This window comes from Gymnodraco acuticeps, unplaced genomic scaffold, assembly GCF_902827175.1.
Source record: "Gymnodraco acuticeps unplaced genomic scaffold, fGymAcu1.1, whole genome shotgun sequence".
NCBI classification, from domain to species: Eukaryota; Metazoa; Chordata; class Actinopteri; order Perciformes; family Bathydraconidae; genus Gymnodraco; species Gymnodraco acuticeps.
The window spans coordinates 2,305,122-2,321,694 of record NW_022990590.1 but is presented as its reverse complement, the minus strand read 5'-3'; the positions used below and the strand labels follow the sequence as shown (position 1 = coordinate 2,321,694).

General features: G+C 39.3%; 1 protein-coding gene across 5 annotated transcripts in view; it reads left to right on the top strand.

Moving 5' to 3' along the window:
• Positions 1 to 16,573, top strand: part of LOC117554181 (1-phosphatidylinositol 4,5-bisphosphate phosphodiesterase beta-1) — a 136,662-nt gene that overhangs the window by 106,584 nt on the left and 13,505 nt on the right. For 2 of the 5 annotated variants that reach the window (XM_034228471.1, XM_034228474.1), the window contains exons 14-31: positions 2,614 to 2,788; positions 5,457 to 5,543; positions 5,894 to 5,964; positions 6,174 to 6,270; positions 6,388 to 6,472; positions 7,059 to 7,183; positions 7,301 to 7,455; positions 7,562 to 7,726; positions 7,930 to 8,029; positions 8,306 to 8,410; positions 9,100 to 9,215; positions 11,651 to 11,790; positions 12,050 to 12,102; positions 12,601 to 12,820; positions 14,540 to 14,735; positions 15,977 to 16,053; positions 16,159 to 16,248; positions 16,391 to 16,448. In XM_034228471.1, the coding sequence (XP_034084362.1) occupies positions 2,614 to 2,788; positions 5,457 to 5,543; positions 5,894 to 5,964; positions 6,174 to 6,270; positions 6,388 to 6,472; positions 7,059 to 7,183; positions 7,301 to 7,455; positions 7,562 to 7,726; positions 7,930 to 8,029; positions 8,306 to 8,410; positions 9,100 to 9,215; positions 11,651 to 11,790; positions 12,050 to 12,102; positions 12,601 to 12,820; positions 14,540 to 14,735; positions 15,977 to 16,053; positions 16,159 to 16,248; positions 16,391 to 16,448 (2,115 nt within the window). Of the gene's footprint in view, positions 1 to 2,613; positions 2,789 to 5,456; positions 5,544 to 5,893; positions 5,965 to 6,173; positions 6,271 to 6,387; positions 6,473 to 7,058; positions 7,184 to 7,300; positions 7,456 to 7,561; positions 7,727 to 7,929; positions 8,030 to 8,305; positions 8,411 to 9,099; positions 9,216 to 11,650; positions 11,791 to 12,049; positions 12,103 to 12,600; positions 12,821 to 14,539; positions 14,736 to 15,976; positions 16,054 to 16,158; positions 16,249 to 16,390; positions 16,449 to 16,573 lie in introns of those variants that run through there. The other 3 variants (XM_034228472.1, XR_004570237.1, XR_004570236.1) reach the window with 3 other exon arrangements.

The following is a 16,573-nucleotide window of genomic DNA, read 5'->3' as shown; positions in this document are numbered from 1 at the left end:
ATTGAAGTATTATCTGGGGAAAGCCTTTTGGAATAGAGTAGCTGAGGGAAGATATCAGGAGACAGACACCAAGGGAGAATTTAAGCAGCGAGACAGAAAGAGAAAGTGTCGTTGAGGAATCAGATTTCGAATACTGAGCGTGTAATAACTGGGAAAGGTGAGTGCAATGACAACCACTCCCCTCTGGCTTTGAGACAGCGTGTATACAGCATATCAAATGGGATATTGCCTACGTTACTCCATAGGGGCAGATAAGGTCATATGGCTGGATTGGTTTCAGCTGAGCCTAAGGTGAGAATAAAGAGGATTACAGCTGCATCTGCACTCCACCAAACAGTGGCGAGAAGGAGCGGCTGCTGACAAAGTTGTTGGTTTTTTTTGTGCAAAAAACAACAGTCTGCTTTCCAGAAGAATTAGCCATCTTTTCATATCTGTTGTATGGGTCTTATCGCTGCATTCATTATGCTGATGAAGGCTGTATTGCCAAAACTGTTTCATAATGTGCTGAATACATATTGAATTTGGAAGAAATTGATATTCTTTTTGCAGTTTGTTCAGTTCCGTAGAAGCTTAGATTTAGGCTGCAGACCAACCATAATTGGAACAGCAGGCAGCATTCACAATACTTGGACATCTTGGAAGTAGCGTAGCAAGCAGGAAAATAATGACTTTCCTCAAATGTAGGATGTGACACCTTTAATCAAAGGCAGCGTTACTCTTTCACAGTCCTTCCACCCGACGCTGCCCATTCCACCCTGTACACCTATTTACAGTAGATGCTCTCTTTGAACTTCCTCTATGCAACTGAGCAAAACTAACATGTGAGGGCAATTAGGGGACAACATCTTTATTGAGTCTATCCAGGTAAAATGTAGAAAACCGGTTTAGTGCTGTGCATTTGAGTGCAGTCAAGATTATGTGCCACTTTCAATATTGTACTGATTCCATTTCAATGGATCTGTTGATAGAATGAGGTCAAGGCAAACGTCTTTATTTGATCACTTCCCTTCTACAACTGTAGGACGGGAAATGGACGTGTGTGACAGCTGGGAAAGTAGGTTATTGGCTGAAGGACCTTGACTTAAAGGGACCCGGTAATTAAAGTCATGTTTACATCTTACGCTGTTTCAAGCACCAACCAAGCGTCCATGATTGGATGAATGCCTTTATCTACTTTTATACAATATACATACCAAATTAAAAAGTTCCTACATCAAACTTCTAACAATCCACCTCTGGATGATCTTGAGTAATCAGGTCATGAGTTCTGGAAAGAGACGTTGTTGATTTTTTCCATTACATTTTCTGATTTTCTAGTTCCGTTATACTCTACAGATGCCTGCATCTCTACGCCCCATATATCCATCCAATAGCATTACTGTTTAGTAGAACACATATATTTTATTTTCATATTTTGAGGTGAACCGGCCCTTTAAAATGTCCTTAAAGTCAGTAAAAGTAAGACATTTTTAAAGTTAGGTCATGTTTGTGGCTGATAAGTTTGAAATTCCAAGAGTTGTGAATGCATGTGTGTATTCAACATCACTGCTGACTTTCTCCAATGAATTATTGATATCCCTAAACACTGTGATCCAAAAGCAGTGTACCCTATGAATAACTCAGAGGATCTTCGTACTTCTAGCCAGCTCCCTTGAGAGGGCGAATGTTTGTGTTTAAAGCTCAGATTCCCCCCAGGAAGCTGATTTTAGTGTTGAAAGTGTCAACTTTTGAGCTGTTACATCAACAGTTTGTGAAGCACTTTGCTGATCCTCAAAGTCATAGGGTAGCATGGGCAGACCTATGTCCACATTTTGGAGAAACTCTGTATAATAATAATTCCATTCTAAGGAAAGGAACAAATCCAGTTGTTTTTTTACCAATCACAGTTGCCCTAATCCCAGGATGCAGCATAGATGTAAATTATTATCGGTTAGGAACTTGTTATTGTGAACTATTTGTCGTTAAAATAAAGTTATTCCTCCATTATGGCGACCAAGGAATCTGTGTTTACCCTCACTAGCTGACAATGAGACGTGAACCTTTTTCATTTAAGTTTGGCAAACATGCAGGAACATCCCTGTGTTTAAACACATTTTTTAAATATCTGTACATCCATTCCCCAAAAGAACAAAGCAAGCCTGCCTTATTGCATGATAGCAATCTTCATCAAAGCAGCTTGGATTTTGAAAATGATAACACAGGCTCATTCCCACATTCTATATCCTGTTAGTCAGACTGCTAACAAGCCCCGCTCACTTAAATGTTCCCTAGCGACTGAGCAGAATACAAACAACAATGTAAACCGCTATGAATTTACATTTTGAATGACTCACAACAAGTTTAGTATTTTCTTCCTCTAATTTGCTAATATGTCTCCAAGCTGTTGTTAATTATGGCCCCAATGGAGCCATTTCTAGCCATCCAGCTAAACTCTTTAACTTAATAACATTTATTGAATATCATTTCTTGTGTCCTTGTCATAAAAAGATGTCTCTATCCTTCCATCCAGATCATACAAACATACAGTTTCCCTTTTTCCTCATGAGCTACCTCTGATCCTGTGTGACCTTATTACACATGTTATAGCCTCTCTGTGCTTATTGCTTTCTTCAGCTGGAGTCTGGTGTGCCGCTCCCGAGCCCAATGGAGCTGATGGGGAAGATCTTGGTGAAGAACAAGAAGAAACACCACAAGACGAACGGGAGCACCAAGAAGAAACTGTCGGAGCAGGTTTCCAACACCTACAGCGACTCCTCCAGTGTGTGTGAGCCCTCCTCCCCGAGCGCAGGTACAAACACACGCTTGCACCCTAGAAACAGAGCCGTCGAATCACACAGGGGCCGTTTAATTGCGATGTTCCAGATGTAAAATGTAGCCTGACCATCTGTAATATGGACCAACACTCCTCTGCTGTCAAAGTCACTGGAGCGAAACAGAGCCATTGTTTATCATTCATCATTTTCATGGCGCTCTCCATCAGCTGAAGGTGGTATTGGCTGTTGCATGCACTAGGGCTTGTCACTGGGGCATCGTTAACACCGGCCAGTTGTGGCCTTTACTGTATGGTGTGTGTGTACGCGGGTGTGTGTCTACATTACACCATAACTGTCGGGTCAAATTTTATATAACTGAATTTATGGACTTTTATGTTTTCACAGCTGTTCTCTGGTTTTAGTTCTCTCAAATCGTTCATATGTGCATTGGAGTTGGCTACACTTAGTGTGTGTGTGTGTGTGTGTGTGTGTGTGTGGGTGTGTGTGTGTGTGTGTGTGTGTGTTGTGTGTGTGTGTGTGTGTGTGTGTGTGTGTGTGTGTGTGGTGTGTGTGTGTGTGTGTGTGTGTGTGTGTGTGTGTGTGTGTGTGTGTGTGTGTGTGTGTGTGTGTGTGTGTGTGTGTGTGTGTGTGTGTGTGTGTGTGTGTGTGTGTTGTCCGCACATAAAATATATGATTCAGTTGGTTCAAAACTTCATTATAATTAGGCTTCATTCTTACACTGCCCCCTGGTGTTTGAGAATAAGAAGCTAAAGCACTGACATGCACAAATCTTTTGAATTGCTGTGCATTAAGAAATCTGCAAATCAGAGGCTTGGTTTGGTTTTAGACTGAAGGCGCACTTTGCGGCTCTTCAAAAACATGAGATATATATACATTCTTGATTTATTTGTAGAAATGTCAACATGTAAAAACATCAACCTTCTATGTATGACTGTGTTATCGTTAATCTTCTACTGTTGATATGTATATATTTACTTTTTATCTTCATTTTCTACATGTGCAATACCTAAATTACATGCTACTGTCCAATAACATAATCCTGAATTAGGATAAATAAATGTAATCTAATCAATAAAAAAAAGAAGAAACATATTCTGTAGAGGTTAACATTTTCAGAGTAGGTAATGATAAATTAAGACAAGATGCTAGGATCAAAGACAACTTCAATAACAAATAATTAATAAACTTCTAAATTAAAAAGAACAACAAATAAGTAAATCAGAATATAAATATACATCCAATTTACCAAAACTCTTCAAGACCATACTATACTAGATATACTGTTGGTAGAGTACAGTTGGGCAGCATCCAGTTAAAGGGACCATACTGTATTTTGGAACATGTTTGTTAGAGCCTCATAATAATGAATTTTGTTCACTAACTTCACAAAGTATAGGGCATCCTTTATCCAATTTGTATGACAGTAGTGGGATTCCACTACATCCAAATTATATGCCTCGCAAGCAATGTTAAAAAAAAACAAATACGCAAAAGGACGACATTGAAGTGTCAGTGGGTTGGACACCAAACAGGCCATCTGTGGGTGAGGCCTGGGAGTAAGCAGATGTGACGGCTGAGAGGGAGTCAAAGAGAAACGTCTAAAATAGAAATAGGGTGGAGCTGGTCCAAAACACGTGTGGGAGATGATGTGGTTCAAGGTGACATTATCAAAATGTAGATCGGTGCCAGGATAAATGTGAACTATAGCCAAGACTGCCAAATCTCTCTTTCGAAGTCTCCATCTCTCTTTTGAGATTCTTGGACCAAGTAGTGCGTAGATTATTAGTGACCGTAGGTTGGCATGCGATGGGAGTGTTGAATAGCTTTGAAAAGGTACCCTAGAGGTAAGGATTGATATTAAAAACGGTGTCAAGCCAGAGAAGGAGGAAAAGCAGGGAAACCAAGAAAGTGGTTTAGAATAAAGTCACCAATTTCTAAGGATCTAGAACAAGTAGGTTCTGCAAGATGCAAATGTTCCATCAATGTAAAGATGCTTTGAAGATATAAAACCATGGTCTTAAAATGGATGATGTGAGATAATGAGGTTTTAAGGACAAACCACAAAAGACAGTAAGCTATACTTAAAGGTAAAAGAACAATGTTTCAAGAGAAGAAGGGAGTTTCTCTCCCACACACTAGTTACTTCCACAACATAGTGACAACACTACGTTTCTATTAGCTCCAACATATTGTACGTGATAGGCTAAGCGGCGGGACATCTCTTAGCGGTTGACCAATCACAACAGAGCCGGCCAGCTAACCAATCAGAGCAGACTGGGCTCTGGTTTCAGACAGAGGGTGAAAAGAGGTGCTGCAGCACAGGCAGTATGAGAAAAACAAAGAGCGAGTGAACATATCACAATAGAGGCCAAATACTAATGTGAACCTGAAAATGAGCATCATAGGCAGCTTTCATTGAGTAAAAAACAAATAGCATTTTGAAAAGGAAGGAAGACATACCCTTAGATCAGCTGGCTGTTATTATTTGAAGCAGCACATGGCTTTTTATTTACCGTGTGATGTTACTTGATGATGTATATATGTTTGTAAAAGGCTTAATATTCGAATTCATCAAAACACATCTGCAGAATGTTTCCTTGTATACACTCATACAGTAGTTTCACCTTGCAGTTTATTCGGATGCAGGTTTTTTTGCTGATAAGTTTGTTTTTTCCCCACCAGGTTCGACCAAAGAGGAGACGGCGGACTCCTCGCAGCCTCCGGAGGGAGCCGAGCTCAGCCTGAGGCCGCAGGGCAGAAAGTCTATCGGTGAGTCATACTTAGTACATGACCTCAGATTCTGCGGGAAAAAGCTTTAGCTCTCATTAGACGGCTGCAGACTCTGTAGGTCAGTCCGACCATTAAGCTGCTAAAGTTAATTTCCTCCGTCAGAGTGACCTCCAATTCACTGGGAAATCTTTAGTAGATCTCTCATTATGCACGCATAAGACGACCAAAACAATATTCAAATTCATTTCCTCAGCCATAGCTCAGTGTAAGCTGTATTTGTGTCACAGCTGTAGATGAATTAATGAAGGGAATTTATCCAAGATATTTAAAAGCCTTTCAAACCTTTAAGATTTGTTTAACTGTAAACATATTTGTCCCTCATGTTTCAGGCGAGGTTGAAGCAGAAAGTGAGGATGAAGATGATGATGATGACGACTGTAAAAAGGGCTCAATGGATGAGGTTTGTAAATACTCAGCATTTTATTCAAAGGCTTGTAATAATAATGATTTACAGCTCATGGTACTGTTTGCATGCCATGTGATGACGCTGCCCTCTGCTGTACACATTGGATATTGCATTTTAGTTCTTAAAAAATAAATGTCAGTAGACCTTTCTTTTTAAAATATCAATTACATGATTTGTTTGTTTGTGTGTGTTTTCATATACAGGGTACAGCAGGCAGCGAGGCACTTGCCACGGAGGAAATGTCCAACCTGGTCATCTACATCCAGCCAGTCAAGTTTAACAGTTTTGAGGCTTCCAAAAGTATGTACATTAGGACATAGATGGAGACATGTTCTTGCTAAAAGAACAACTTTAATATCTTTATTAGCAATATGGGAATAAAACACTGTAAATAATATGGAAACTTCCTGCCCACAGAGATCAATCGCAGCTTCCAGATGTCCTCCTTTGTTGAGACTAAAGCTTTGGAACAACTGACGAAGTGTCCTGTCGAGTTTGTGGAGTATCCTTCTCAGTCATACTTAATCATGTAATTGCAACTTCTGTTCTATTCAGTTTTTTTAGCTCCGTCTGCAGTGCACACATATTTACTATGATCAATGGTCTTTGTTGGCACCAACTGGAAGGTTTTTGACATTCTCCTATGTCCATATTCTTTTGTTTTTACAATCACAATATAATCTTTGTCATTTTGATTTTGGATGTTGTAATCTTATTATCTTTTCTTTTCCTAAAGACATGACATGAATTGCATGTCTTCCAGTCCTGGGACAGAGATCCCTCCTCTGTTGTTCTCACAGAGGTTTTTTCCTTTTTTTCCACGTTAATCTTGGGGTTTCTTGTGGAGCATTTCCCTGTGTGCTGTAGCCGTCCAAGGTCCAATCACAGTGAGTGTCTTATTGTGTACAGCTCATGCAGCTAATTTTGTTGATGATATACATAGAACTGTATCTCATTTCAAATCAGTTATTTTAGTTTTTCTAATTGTAATCAAAGTAAAGTAAGTATAGGAAGAAGAAGGAGTAGTCATACCAGTTGTGCTTAGTAGTGCAGTCCATGCAGTATTGTCCTCAACCAGCTGTTTCCAGATACAACAAGCTGCAGCTGAGCAGGATCTACCCTAAAGGCACCCGCGTGGATTCATCCAACTACAACCCTCAGCTGTTCTGGAACGCCGGCTGTCAGCTGGTGGCTCTCAACTTCCAAACCATCGGTGAGCATAGATCATGAAAACATCTCCATAACAAATCTTTTTCAATGCACGATGCCATTTTAAAGTGTTATTGTTGTTGACTCATCCAAATGTTGTTATTTTGTCCTCACTCCACAGATTTGTCCATGCAGTTAAACCTGGGCATGTATGAGTACAATGGGAAATGTGGCTACCGGCTCAAACCGGAGTTTATGAGGCGGCCGGACAAACACTTTGACCCTTTCACTGAGAGCACAGTGGACGGGATAGTAGCCAACACACTGTCTGTGAAGGTGTGTGTTTGTCTTTTTGTGTCGGGGGAAATGTCTCTTTTACGTCTGTGTGTGTGTTTTTAATCTTTAGTTATTTCTTGCTTTATTTCCTACTCCTTTCTTCTAGATCATCTCAGGCCAGTTCTTGTCTGATAAGAAAGTGGGCACGTACGTAGAGATTGACATGTTTGGGTTGCCGGTGGACACCAAGAGGAAAGCGTTCAAGACCAAGACGTCTCAAGGCAACGCCATCAACCCTGTCTGGGAAGAGGAGGCCATTGTCTTCAAGAAGGTCAGACTATGTTCTTAATAGCATTCAATATACCTTCACAAAAATGGCTGTTTTGAAGGATGAGTATCAATTTCATTTCAACCCCAATTACTATAACATAAAATAACCATATTGATGAAATATTTCCTAAAGACATTGTAGCATAACAGCAGCTGTGTGTTGTCATTTCGATTTGATAATGAGATATTTCTCTACATTTTCAGGTTGTTCTGCCCACACTCGCCTCATTAAGGATAGCCGTGTTTGAGGAAGGTGGGAAGTTCATCGGCCACCGTATCATCCCTGTGTCAGCCATCCGTCCAGGTGATTACGTTTTGTTCATCTCATCTCTTGTTGTTCCAGAGAATATTATTTTTCTAGACTGGGAAAGAATAGAGAAAGAGAAAAGGTTAACAAGCAACACATCTTTTAAATATACCATCAGAAAACATCAGATAATAAAACAAAGGGCAAAGATAATTACATATGAGATGCATGTAGTTTGAAAAGCTGTGGGTGTTTCCTGAAGTGTCACCAAAGAAGCAGGTTGATCTCTCTCTGTTATTTCTGAACTGACCAATCCTCAATCTGTCTCTGCAGGCTATCACTACATCAGTCTAAGGAACGAGAAGAACCAGTCCCTGACTTTACCGGCTCTGTTCGTTTACGTAGAAGTAAAGGACTATGTCCCAGACACATTTGCAGGTAAGTCGTACAAAAACATTTTAAAACCAAAATACAAAATGTTGTCGAGTTTAGGAAGATTCTTAACTGAGTGAAATAAGCCGAAAGTACAGTACAGTACCTTCAAGGCAGCCATGATAAAAGAGCTTTTTTGAATTCTTTACATGATAAGGAAAGGAGCTCCTCGCTTCCTTTATTATGTCCTTAAGCAAAGGAATCACTGACCATCCTTTTCAAAAGGAAAGGAGATAATGCTGTTTCACAATTTCTTGCTGCGACAACATTTGGAGTCACACACATTTGAGACACTCACAAAAGATGCCGATCATCATGACTTAAAAATGCTGATCATGCAAGTAGCCAGTGCTTAATAAGCTTAGTTTAATAAGCTTTGTAAAGCGACCTTGAGGTTATGAAAGGCGCTATATAAATTCAAGTTATTATTTTATTATTAGTTAATCTGATGATACATATTGATAAAGCTCATACTTTTGGTAAAAGTAAGTCACAATATTGTAAACCCAAATGGAAAATGTATGTCCTAAGGAATTTTCCTTCACATATTTCCTTAACCCCGTCACTTTTTTTCACTTAAGTTAAGGAAAAGTGATTGAAAAATATATACTACCTAATTTTTCTATTTTACTATTCCACCGCAACCATGCTCTGTTTTTACAAAAAGGCTGCTCTGTTTCCTTCTTGTTCATCAGATGTCATTGAAGCCTTGTCCAATCCCATCCGCTACGTCAACCTGATGGAGCAGAGAGCCAATCAGCTGGCAGCACTCACTCTGGAGGAAGGGGGAGAGGAGGAGGGAGACAAAGAGGTGTGTGTGTGCTCTTCTCTCCACCATGTGTGAGCTGATAAATGTTAGTGTTTGTGTGTGTGGAGCTTTGAGCCACTAATCAGTCGCTGATTGTGAGGAGCGCTCCCTCAGCCAGCTGGCTGCTCGCCCCACCATCAGGATCTAACTGGTTTGGAGATTAAACCAGATGGAGGGAAATGAGAACACACAGACAAGTGAAGGTCCTTTTCTTCAGCGAAACCTTATTAAAAATGCAATTTAAGAAAGACGATTCAAGAGGAGATTTTTATCATCACCACACTTTGAAACAGTCATTTTCCCTCAGCACAGATCCACAGATAGATGGTATCAGCATAGTCTTGTTTTGGGCCATTTTTCATTCCCTCTTGCTGGTTGATAAAAGCTGTAGCAGTGTTGTTGCTGCATTTCATCAACCCTCCGCAGCCTCTGGTTCTAGGTCTGCTCTGAGGGGGGGGTCTGTCACTGAGGATGTGTGTACCTACAGGCTGTGCTTTAGGGTCTTTGCTTGTCAGGAGTGAGCAGTTATGATGCTGGATTTCAAGAATCCATTACACTTTTTTACAAATCTGATTACTTAATTTTGTCAGGCTGAAATCAGAATCAGATTTTTAAAAGTAGGTTTACACATACAAGGAATTTGTTGTGGTGCATAGTGGTGCAAATATAAACACAGTATAAGGAAATAAGTCGTAGAGAAGGATAAAAAAAAAAAACGATTGTAAAAAGAAAATATTTTTAGAAACTATTTGACATACAAAAATAAAGAGAAATAGCATACAGGTTGGAAAAATACTAAAAAGTAAAAACTAAGTACAGTGAAAAAATGACGTATATTACATTTAAAAGTGGAGGGCTGTGCAGATTTTAAAAGAGGTACTGCTGTTTGAATTTTGTTCCCATCCAAATATAAAGGATATCTCACCATGTCAATACTCAGCATGGTGTTGTTGTTATCCCCTTCTATACCTTCATATTGTCACTACTGTGTCTTTGATGTTGCTAAGTGAATACAATAAAAAACCCAAAAATGTAACAATGATGTTAATGTGCCGGAAAATATACTGTAGCAAAACGCCAATATACAATAGGCAAGAAAGAATCAGAATCCTACGCCCTTTATTTCTCCCACAGTGGGGACATTAACAATGTTACAGCAAATGGACAGTGCAGACAAGCATTAAAAGTAACATAAGACAAGAAGAAGTCTCCTGGCATGATCAATGCAGTATTCAAACGATTCTAAAAATCGCTTCTGAAATGTAAGACATGTATTTTACACATTTATCAGTCCTCAAGGAAACGATCTGATGAGCAAACGTGATTGTATAACTAACTGTTTTCAAGAAGTAAGTTGAACTTATTACCAACTGAACTTTGAGGTGTGATTCTCTCTACACAGTCCATTTGTCAGATGTATGAACTCCAACTAGACTTAGCAGTGACCTTTATCTTTAGAACAGTCGTCAAGAAACTTAAAGGCCAAGCTCCTCAGAAAAGTTTTGAGTCATGGCTGCTGAGAAAATGTGACCTTTTGTTTCAGTCCAAGTAACAAATCTACGGAGAGATTACAATGCGAACATCTCCTACTAATGAGCCATCATTATAACCACACAAGCAGGAGAATTGGTAACCTTGTAAGTGATGCATCAAGGGTAAGCAGTAATATGTGGTAATGGTGTCCCTTTGAATCCACGAGGTTTCATGTGGGCGCAGGGAGCAGACACAGGCGTGGTACGAGAGGCTATAACCTGAGATAACACAGGGTTATCTCAGTTTATAGCCAGAGGGGCCTGGAGAGAAGGCAGTTCCTAAGGGGGTGTCTTTTATCTGATTTGCCCGCTGATATGATTACCCACGAGGCCGGCTGACAGAGTGCTGTTTCATACTGTGACCATGGAAACAGTCACCGAGGAAGGCAGAGCACGGTGAGCAGATGTAGAGAAAGAAAGGAGAAGATCTGCTTCGACTCGAACAAGGATAACTGAAAATTGCGTTCACTTTTCTGAGATAAGAGCGAATAGTGTGAGATTCAGCGAGGCCTAAGGGGAAATTAAGATCGGCTGAGCGGCAAAACAGGAAGCAATGTGGAGAGTGGGTTACCAAAGCTATGTCTACAAACTCTACTACAGGACTCAGGTACAACTAGAGACTCCTGAAAACAGATAGCAGCACTCAAGGGCGGTTTTCTTCCTCTAAAAAAGTATTTTGTGAACGTTTTTGGAGGCTCTGTGCGGAAAGTTAACTTTGTGTTAGAGCTAAAACATAGAGAAAGTAAATGTATGTTTTGACACTTTTTTACCTGATGACAGCAGAGAAATATATTGTGGGTCACATTTTAGGGACTTATATGAACGACAACTATTTATGAAGAAGAGTCAGTGGTGAGTGTTCACAGATGTGTTGACTGGATTGTGGATCTTTGATGTGGTGGACAGGTGGAGGCAGGAAGTGATGCCCCCTCAGAATCTAAGGTGGATCAGAGGGTGGCGATGCCAGCAGAGAACGGACTGAGCCACACGCCCATCATCGCCCCCAAACCCCCGTCGCTGGTCGGACACCAGCCGCAGTCAGCAGGGTACCGTGTAGATAACAAGCCTTTGATCCACTCATCACATACTTCCAATAAAAAAGCTAAAATGTTACATGAAGTTGTCTGTAAATGGACTGAAATGTGTTTTTATAATATGTTGATATTCACTGTAAGGTTTAAAGTTACAACTACTTATCACTCAGAGTCAAGTATTTCACTAAGCTGTGTGATTGGTCCATTTTGTTGTCAATATTTTACCATGCATATTGTAACTGTGCAACTAAACTAACATGTTGTACACAGGCTCATCGAAACCATCAGTTAAGACTGAAGACATCATTCAGAGTGTCCTCACTGGTAAGCCTATGCTTCATTCTTCATCCTTGAGTACTTACTTTGTGGCTATTATTCAAATGAGTTTGATTTACTTTGTTTATGTGTTAATGATTTGGTCATTTAATTGATTTTAAGCCCACAAAAGAAAGACCTATAATAAAGGGCTATCGTTATCATTTAATAAATTGATACTGTGTGAAAAAATTGTAAATGTATGGATTTTTTTAACCAAAATTGACAATGCTTTTTTCCGACAGACATTAGTAAATCTATTCTATATATGTATTCAAAATAAGAAAATGCTCTCATATGAGTCAATGCTCATGATTCTGGTATAATTGCTGTTATAATTATTACTCTGATGCAAATTCTATAACTGCCGATCATTTCCGCCTCCAAACAGTTGCTAAAAGCAGTATAAACTCTTTCCCACTGGCATTGACAGTATATCCAGTCATCACCCTTTCTCTCGCTCCCTTTTGTCACCTTTTCCTGCGGGTCCTCCATCCCTGCCTTTAGAATTAGAGGCTCAGACAGTGGAGGAGTTGAAGCAGCAGAAGGGTTTCGTTCGAGAGCAGAGGAAGCAGTACAAGGAGATGAAGGAGCTGGTGCGGAAACACCACCGCAAGACCAGCGAGATGATCAAGGAGCACACGGCCCGCGTGTCCGAGCTGCAGGGTCAGTACCAGCGGCGGCGCTTGGCCCTGCAGAAGAGCCACAAACGAGATGGTAAGAAAAGGTAGGTGGCCCTCCTCTTCGCCTCTTCAAACTGTTGGATTTTTTGTCTCCCTTTTACTCTGTCAATCTCCTAAGAAATCACTAAGAAATCACAAAGAAAAACATCATTACAACCACAAAAAAATTGTCTATTGGCTTTTTTTATTCCCATGACTTACCGGCCAAATGTCAACAAAGTAAAAGCTAGCAAATCACATTTTAAGTACGTGATAAAAACTAAAAGATAACGTCATCAGTTTCTCCCACTTAAAAGCAAGGTTTTCTTTACAAGCACTTACAACCGAAATACATTCTATCTTTCCTTTAAGCCAGAATTGAATGCGACCACAACACGTTACACTTTGAATACATTCATGGCTCTCACTTGTGTTAAGGAACCTTCATTTTCACTCTGTTGTTGCTATGTTTACATGTATAAACTTACAATATTATTGTGTAGCTTACAATTCTTCAAGCTACCCCCCTTTTTCTCTTGGGATAATTCTGGGAAGTTTAGTAAATTACTATCTGAAGCAATGATAAATTAGTTAAGTTCCAGGAAAGTGGGAAAAACGACATCACAAAATAACTCGTACTTATTTTTGTTAACACTTAATATAATTGTGTATGAATTGTTCTTTCCCCTTTCCTTCGTTCTGTCCTCCTTCTACATAAATACACAATACATTATGCACTTTAAATCACATTGTTGATTGTATTGCTCCAAAGCAAACAGTGTATGTCAGATCAAAGAAACTTTGAGCTACGTGTAGAATAAAAATGAGGAGATAAGGCTTCCTCCGAGCCTCAGGGAGTCGTTCAGGGCCCTCAAGAGTTCATCACCCGCTGAAGAGTCAGTACTCAGCACGCAGCGAAGATTACAGTCCTCTCAGACAGTGTGGAGAGCAGAGGGCCGCTGAGGCAGACACATTTCAACACTTTACTTTGTGGTAGAAGATAAGTGCTCCTCCGAATGTTTGAAATAATGTAATAAATTAAAAGCATTGTTTATCCTGAATTCAAAAAGTATTCATCATTCGTTTACTACAAGATGTAAGTTCCCTAGTTTTGGCCATAGAAACGTCTACCTTTTCTTAGCACAAAAAGAAAATAGTTCCTACATGAAACTTTCAAAACAAGGACTGTGGATTATCTGAGGTCATGATTTCCAGAATGAAACACTGCTGTTGAGTTTTTAAAATGTATTTCGACTTTCAGCAAGTTGAGTGCAATCTAGTTCCATTTTCAGAACGTATCACAATCAGAATCTAAATACTTTGTGCATCCCAGGGGAAATTGGGTGTTTTGTGACGGTTCACCCATTTTATAATGAAATAAGATAAAAAAGTACAAGATAAAATAAAATAGAATATCAATAGTTATATAAACATAGCAAGTTGAAGTAAGACTGTGCAATAAAGAAATTAAATAAGTATACGTATATAAACATAAGAGGCTAAATTAAAATGTCCAATAAAAAATATAATAGATGAAATATGAGTTTAAGTATTGACATTGTACTACATTATTTTGAATTATATATTATATTGAAAAGAAAGCAGACTAACCACAGCACAAACAACATCAAACTCTTACTAGATGAATGAATAGCACTACAACTAACAAAAAACATGTTTATTTTAGAGTGCATTTTCCCTTTTTAGTTAAAATTCATAGCAACATTATAGAATGTTTTAGGACTTCGTTACTGACTTCTTTACTAAGTCATCTTAATTTCCAGATGTTCTGTTTGCGTATGTGTGTTCAGTCGGTCGGAACACTCCCTGTCCACCCTGGACCAGGAGCTGTGCGACCTGGATCAGGAGTGCAGCCAGAGGCTCTCAGAGCTGAAGGAGCAGCAGCAGCAGCAGCTCCTCACACTGCGCCAGGAGCAGTACTACAGCGAGAAGTACCAGAAAAAAGAGCACATCAAGCAGGTACTCAACAAACAACAAATACACACACAGGCACACAGTAGATGTGACGGCAGCTGGGTTGGCTAGTGGTTCAGGGTAAAGTACGTAGCAGGGTTGCAACAAATCTTTCTCATACTGTCTGTTACTCACTTTTAAGACGTACAGCTTTATTGGCAACACCTGATTTACCGCTTTACTGGCACTACTGACAACATGCTGTATGCGCTAATTCAAATAAAAAGACTTCATATTTTCAGAGATGTTTTCTCTCATACTGTTTTACATTATGCTTTCTCATAAATGTACCACTTTATTCTGAGAAATGTTGAAAATAAATTCTAAGGAATGTATAACTTTCATCTCTGAAATGTAGCTTTCTCTCCAAAAATGACCCAACTTTCCATATCTTTCATTTTTGTGTTTCTTTCCTACAATGGCCTGTTGTAAAATCCTACTTGTTTAGGATGAGAGAGTTAAAATCCCACATGTCATATTTCCTGCCATCGCTGTACCTCCGTTTAACTGCCCATGTATGGCCACCACACGAGCTACATTCATTCTTTTGAAATGATAGATTGAATATAGTTACATTGATGCTATTTCATTCCTTACACACTATGCTAAAGTTTATTATAACAGTACATCTATTTAGTGTTTCCATACATCATATAAACAAGCATGTACTGTATGTATCAGTTGGATAAACAAACACACATGTACCACACTCATGTAGGAGCTTGTCCAGGCTCGTGTTGGACTTGATAAAGTGCTGAATGTCTCTCAATAAATCTCAGCGAGGCTAACACAAACTAATGAATAAACAAATAAATGAGTGGATGCTGCAGTAAACTCCCAGTCACCCCCCTTTAGATGATTACAGTCATCATTCTGCTGCCTGTGCACATGTGCTGGTGTACGGTGTGGAAAAATAAATGTCTTCTGCTCCAGTACACCTGCACAGTACAGCTGAGGCGCCAGGTAGATTCATTCAAGCAAGAGACAGCAAGCACAAGAGATCTGTTTCGTTTCCCTGATCTAAATGTGGTTTCATTATGAACTGATAATAAATATTAAGGGGATATAACTTGTATATTATAAACATTATTAACATTAACATTAATTAACATTATTAAAACTATAATTGTTTTTAATTAACAAAGTATGCTTAATTCCAGAAAAGCAAGTGTGTCTTACTGTTTTGTGTCACATTTGGCTTTTCTGGGTGTGGAATTATAAATCTCTCTTTGTGTGTCTCACTCTAGCTGGTGGAGAAGCTGACCACCATAGCAGAGGAGTGCCAGAGTGCGCAGCTCAGAAAGCTCAGAGACATCTGTGAGAAGTAAGACTGCATTCAACATAAAGCATGCTCACACATTCACAGTAACACAGAGGCACCTCACATGTTTCATTACATCTTTCTCTTTGTCCTTCTCACCATCTGCAGAGAAAAGAAGGATCTCAAGAAGAAAATGGACAAGAAAAGACAAGAGAAGATCAACGAAGCCAAATCTAAAGACAAGAACGTGACAGAAGAGTAAGTGATCTGTTGTTAAACATGAATAACTATTCCTCATACATTGTTATATGTGTATGACCACTAGATGTCACTACATACTTGAGATTTAGCTCTGTTGGGACTGTGCTTGGTTTGACTGTCATTATAATGTTCCCCACAGAGAGAAGCTGGAGATCAACAGATCATTTGTCAATGAGGTGGTGCAGTATATTAAACGGGTAAGAGCGGCTCTAATATGATAGAGAATTTGTATTTGATAATCATCCCCTGCAATTATTCTGAAAGAAATTACAGTTAAAAGTCATGTGATTTACTCAAAAAAAACATTAATATGTGTTTCTAT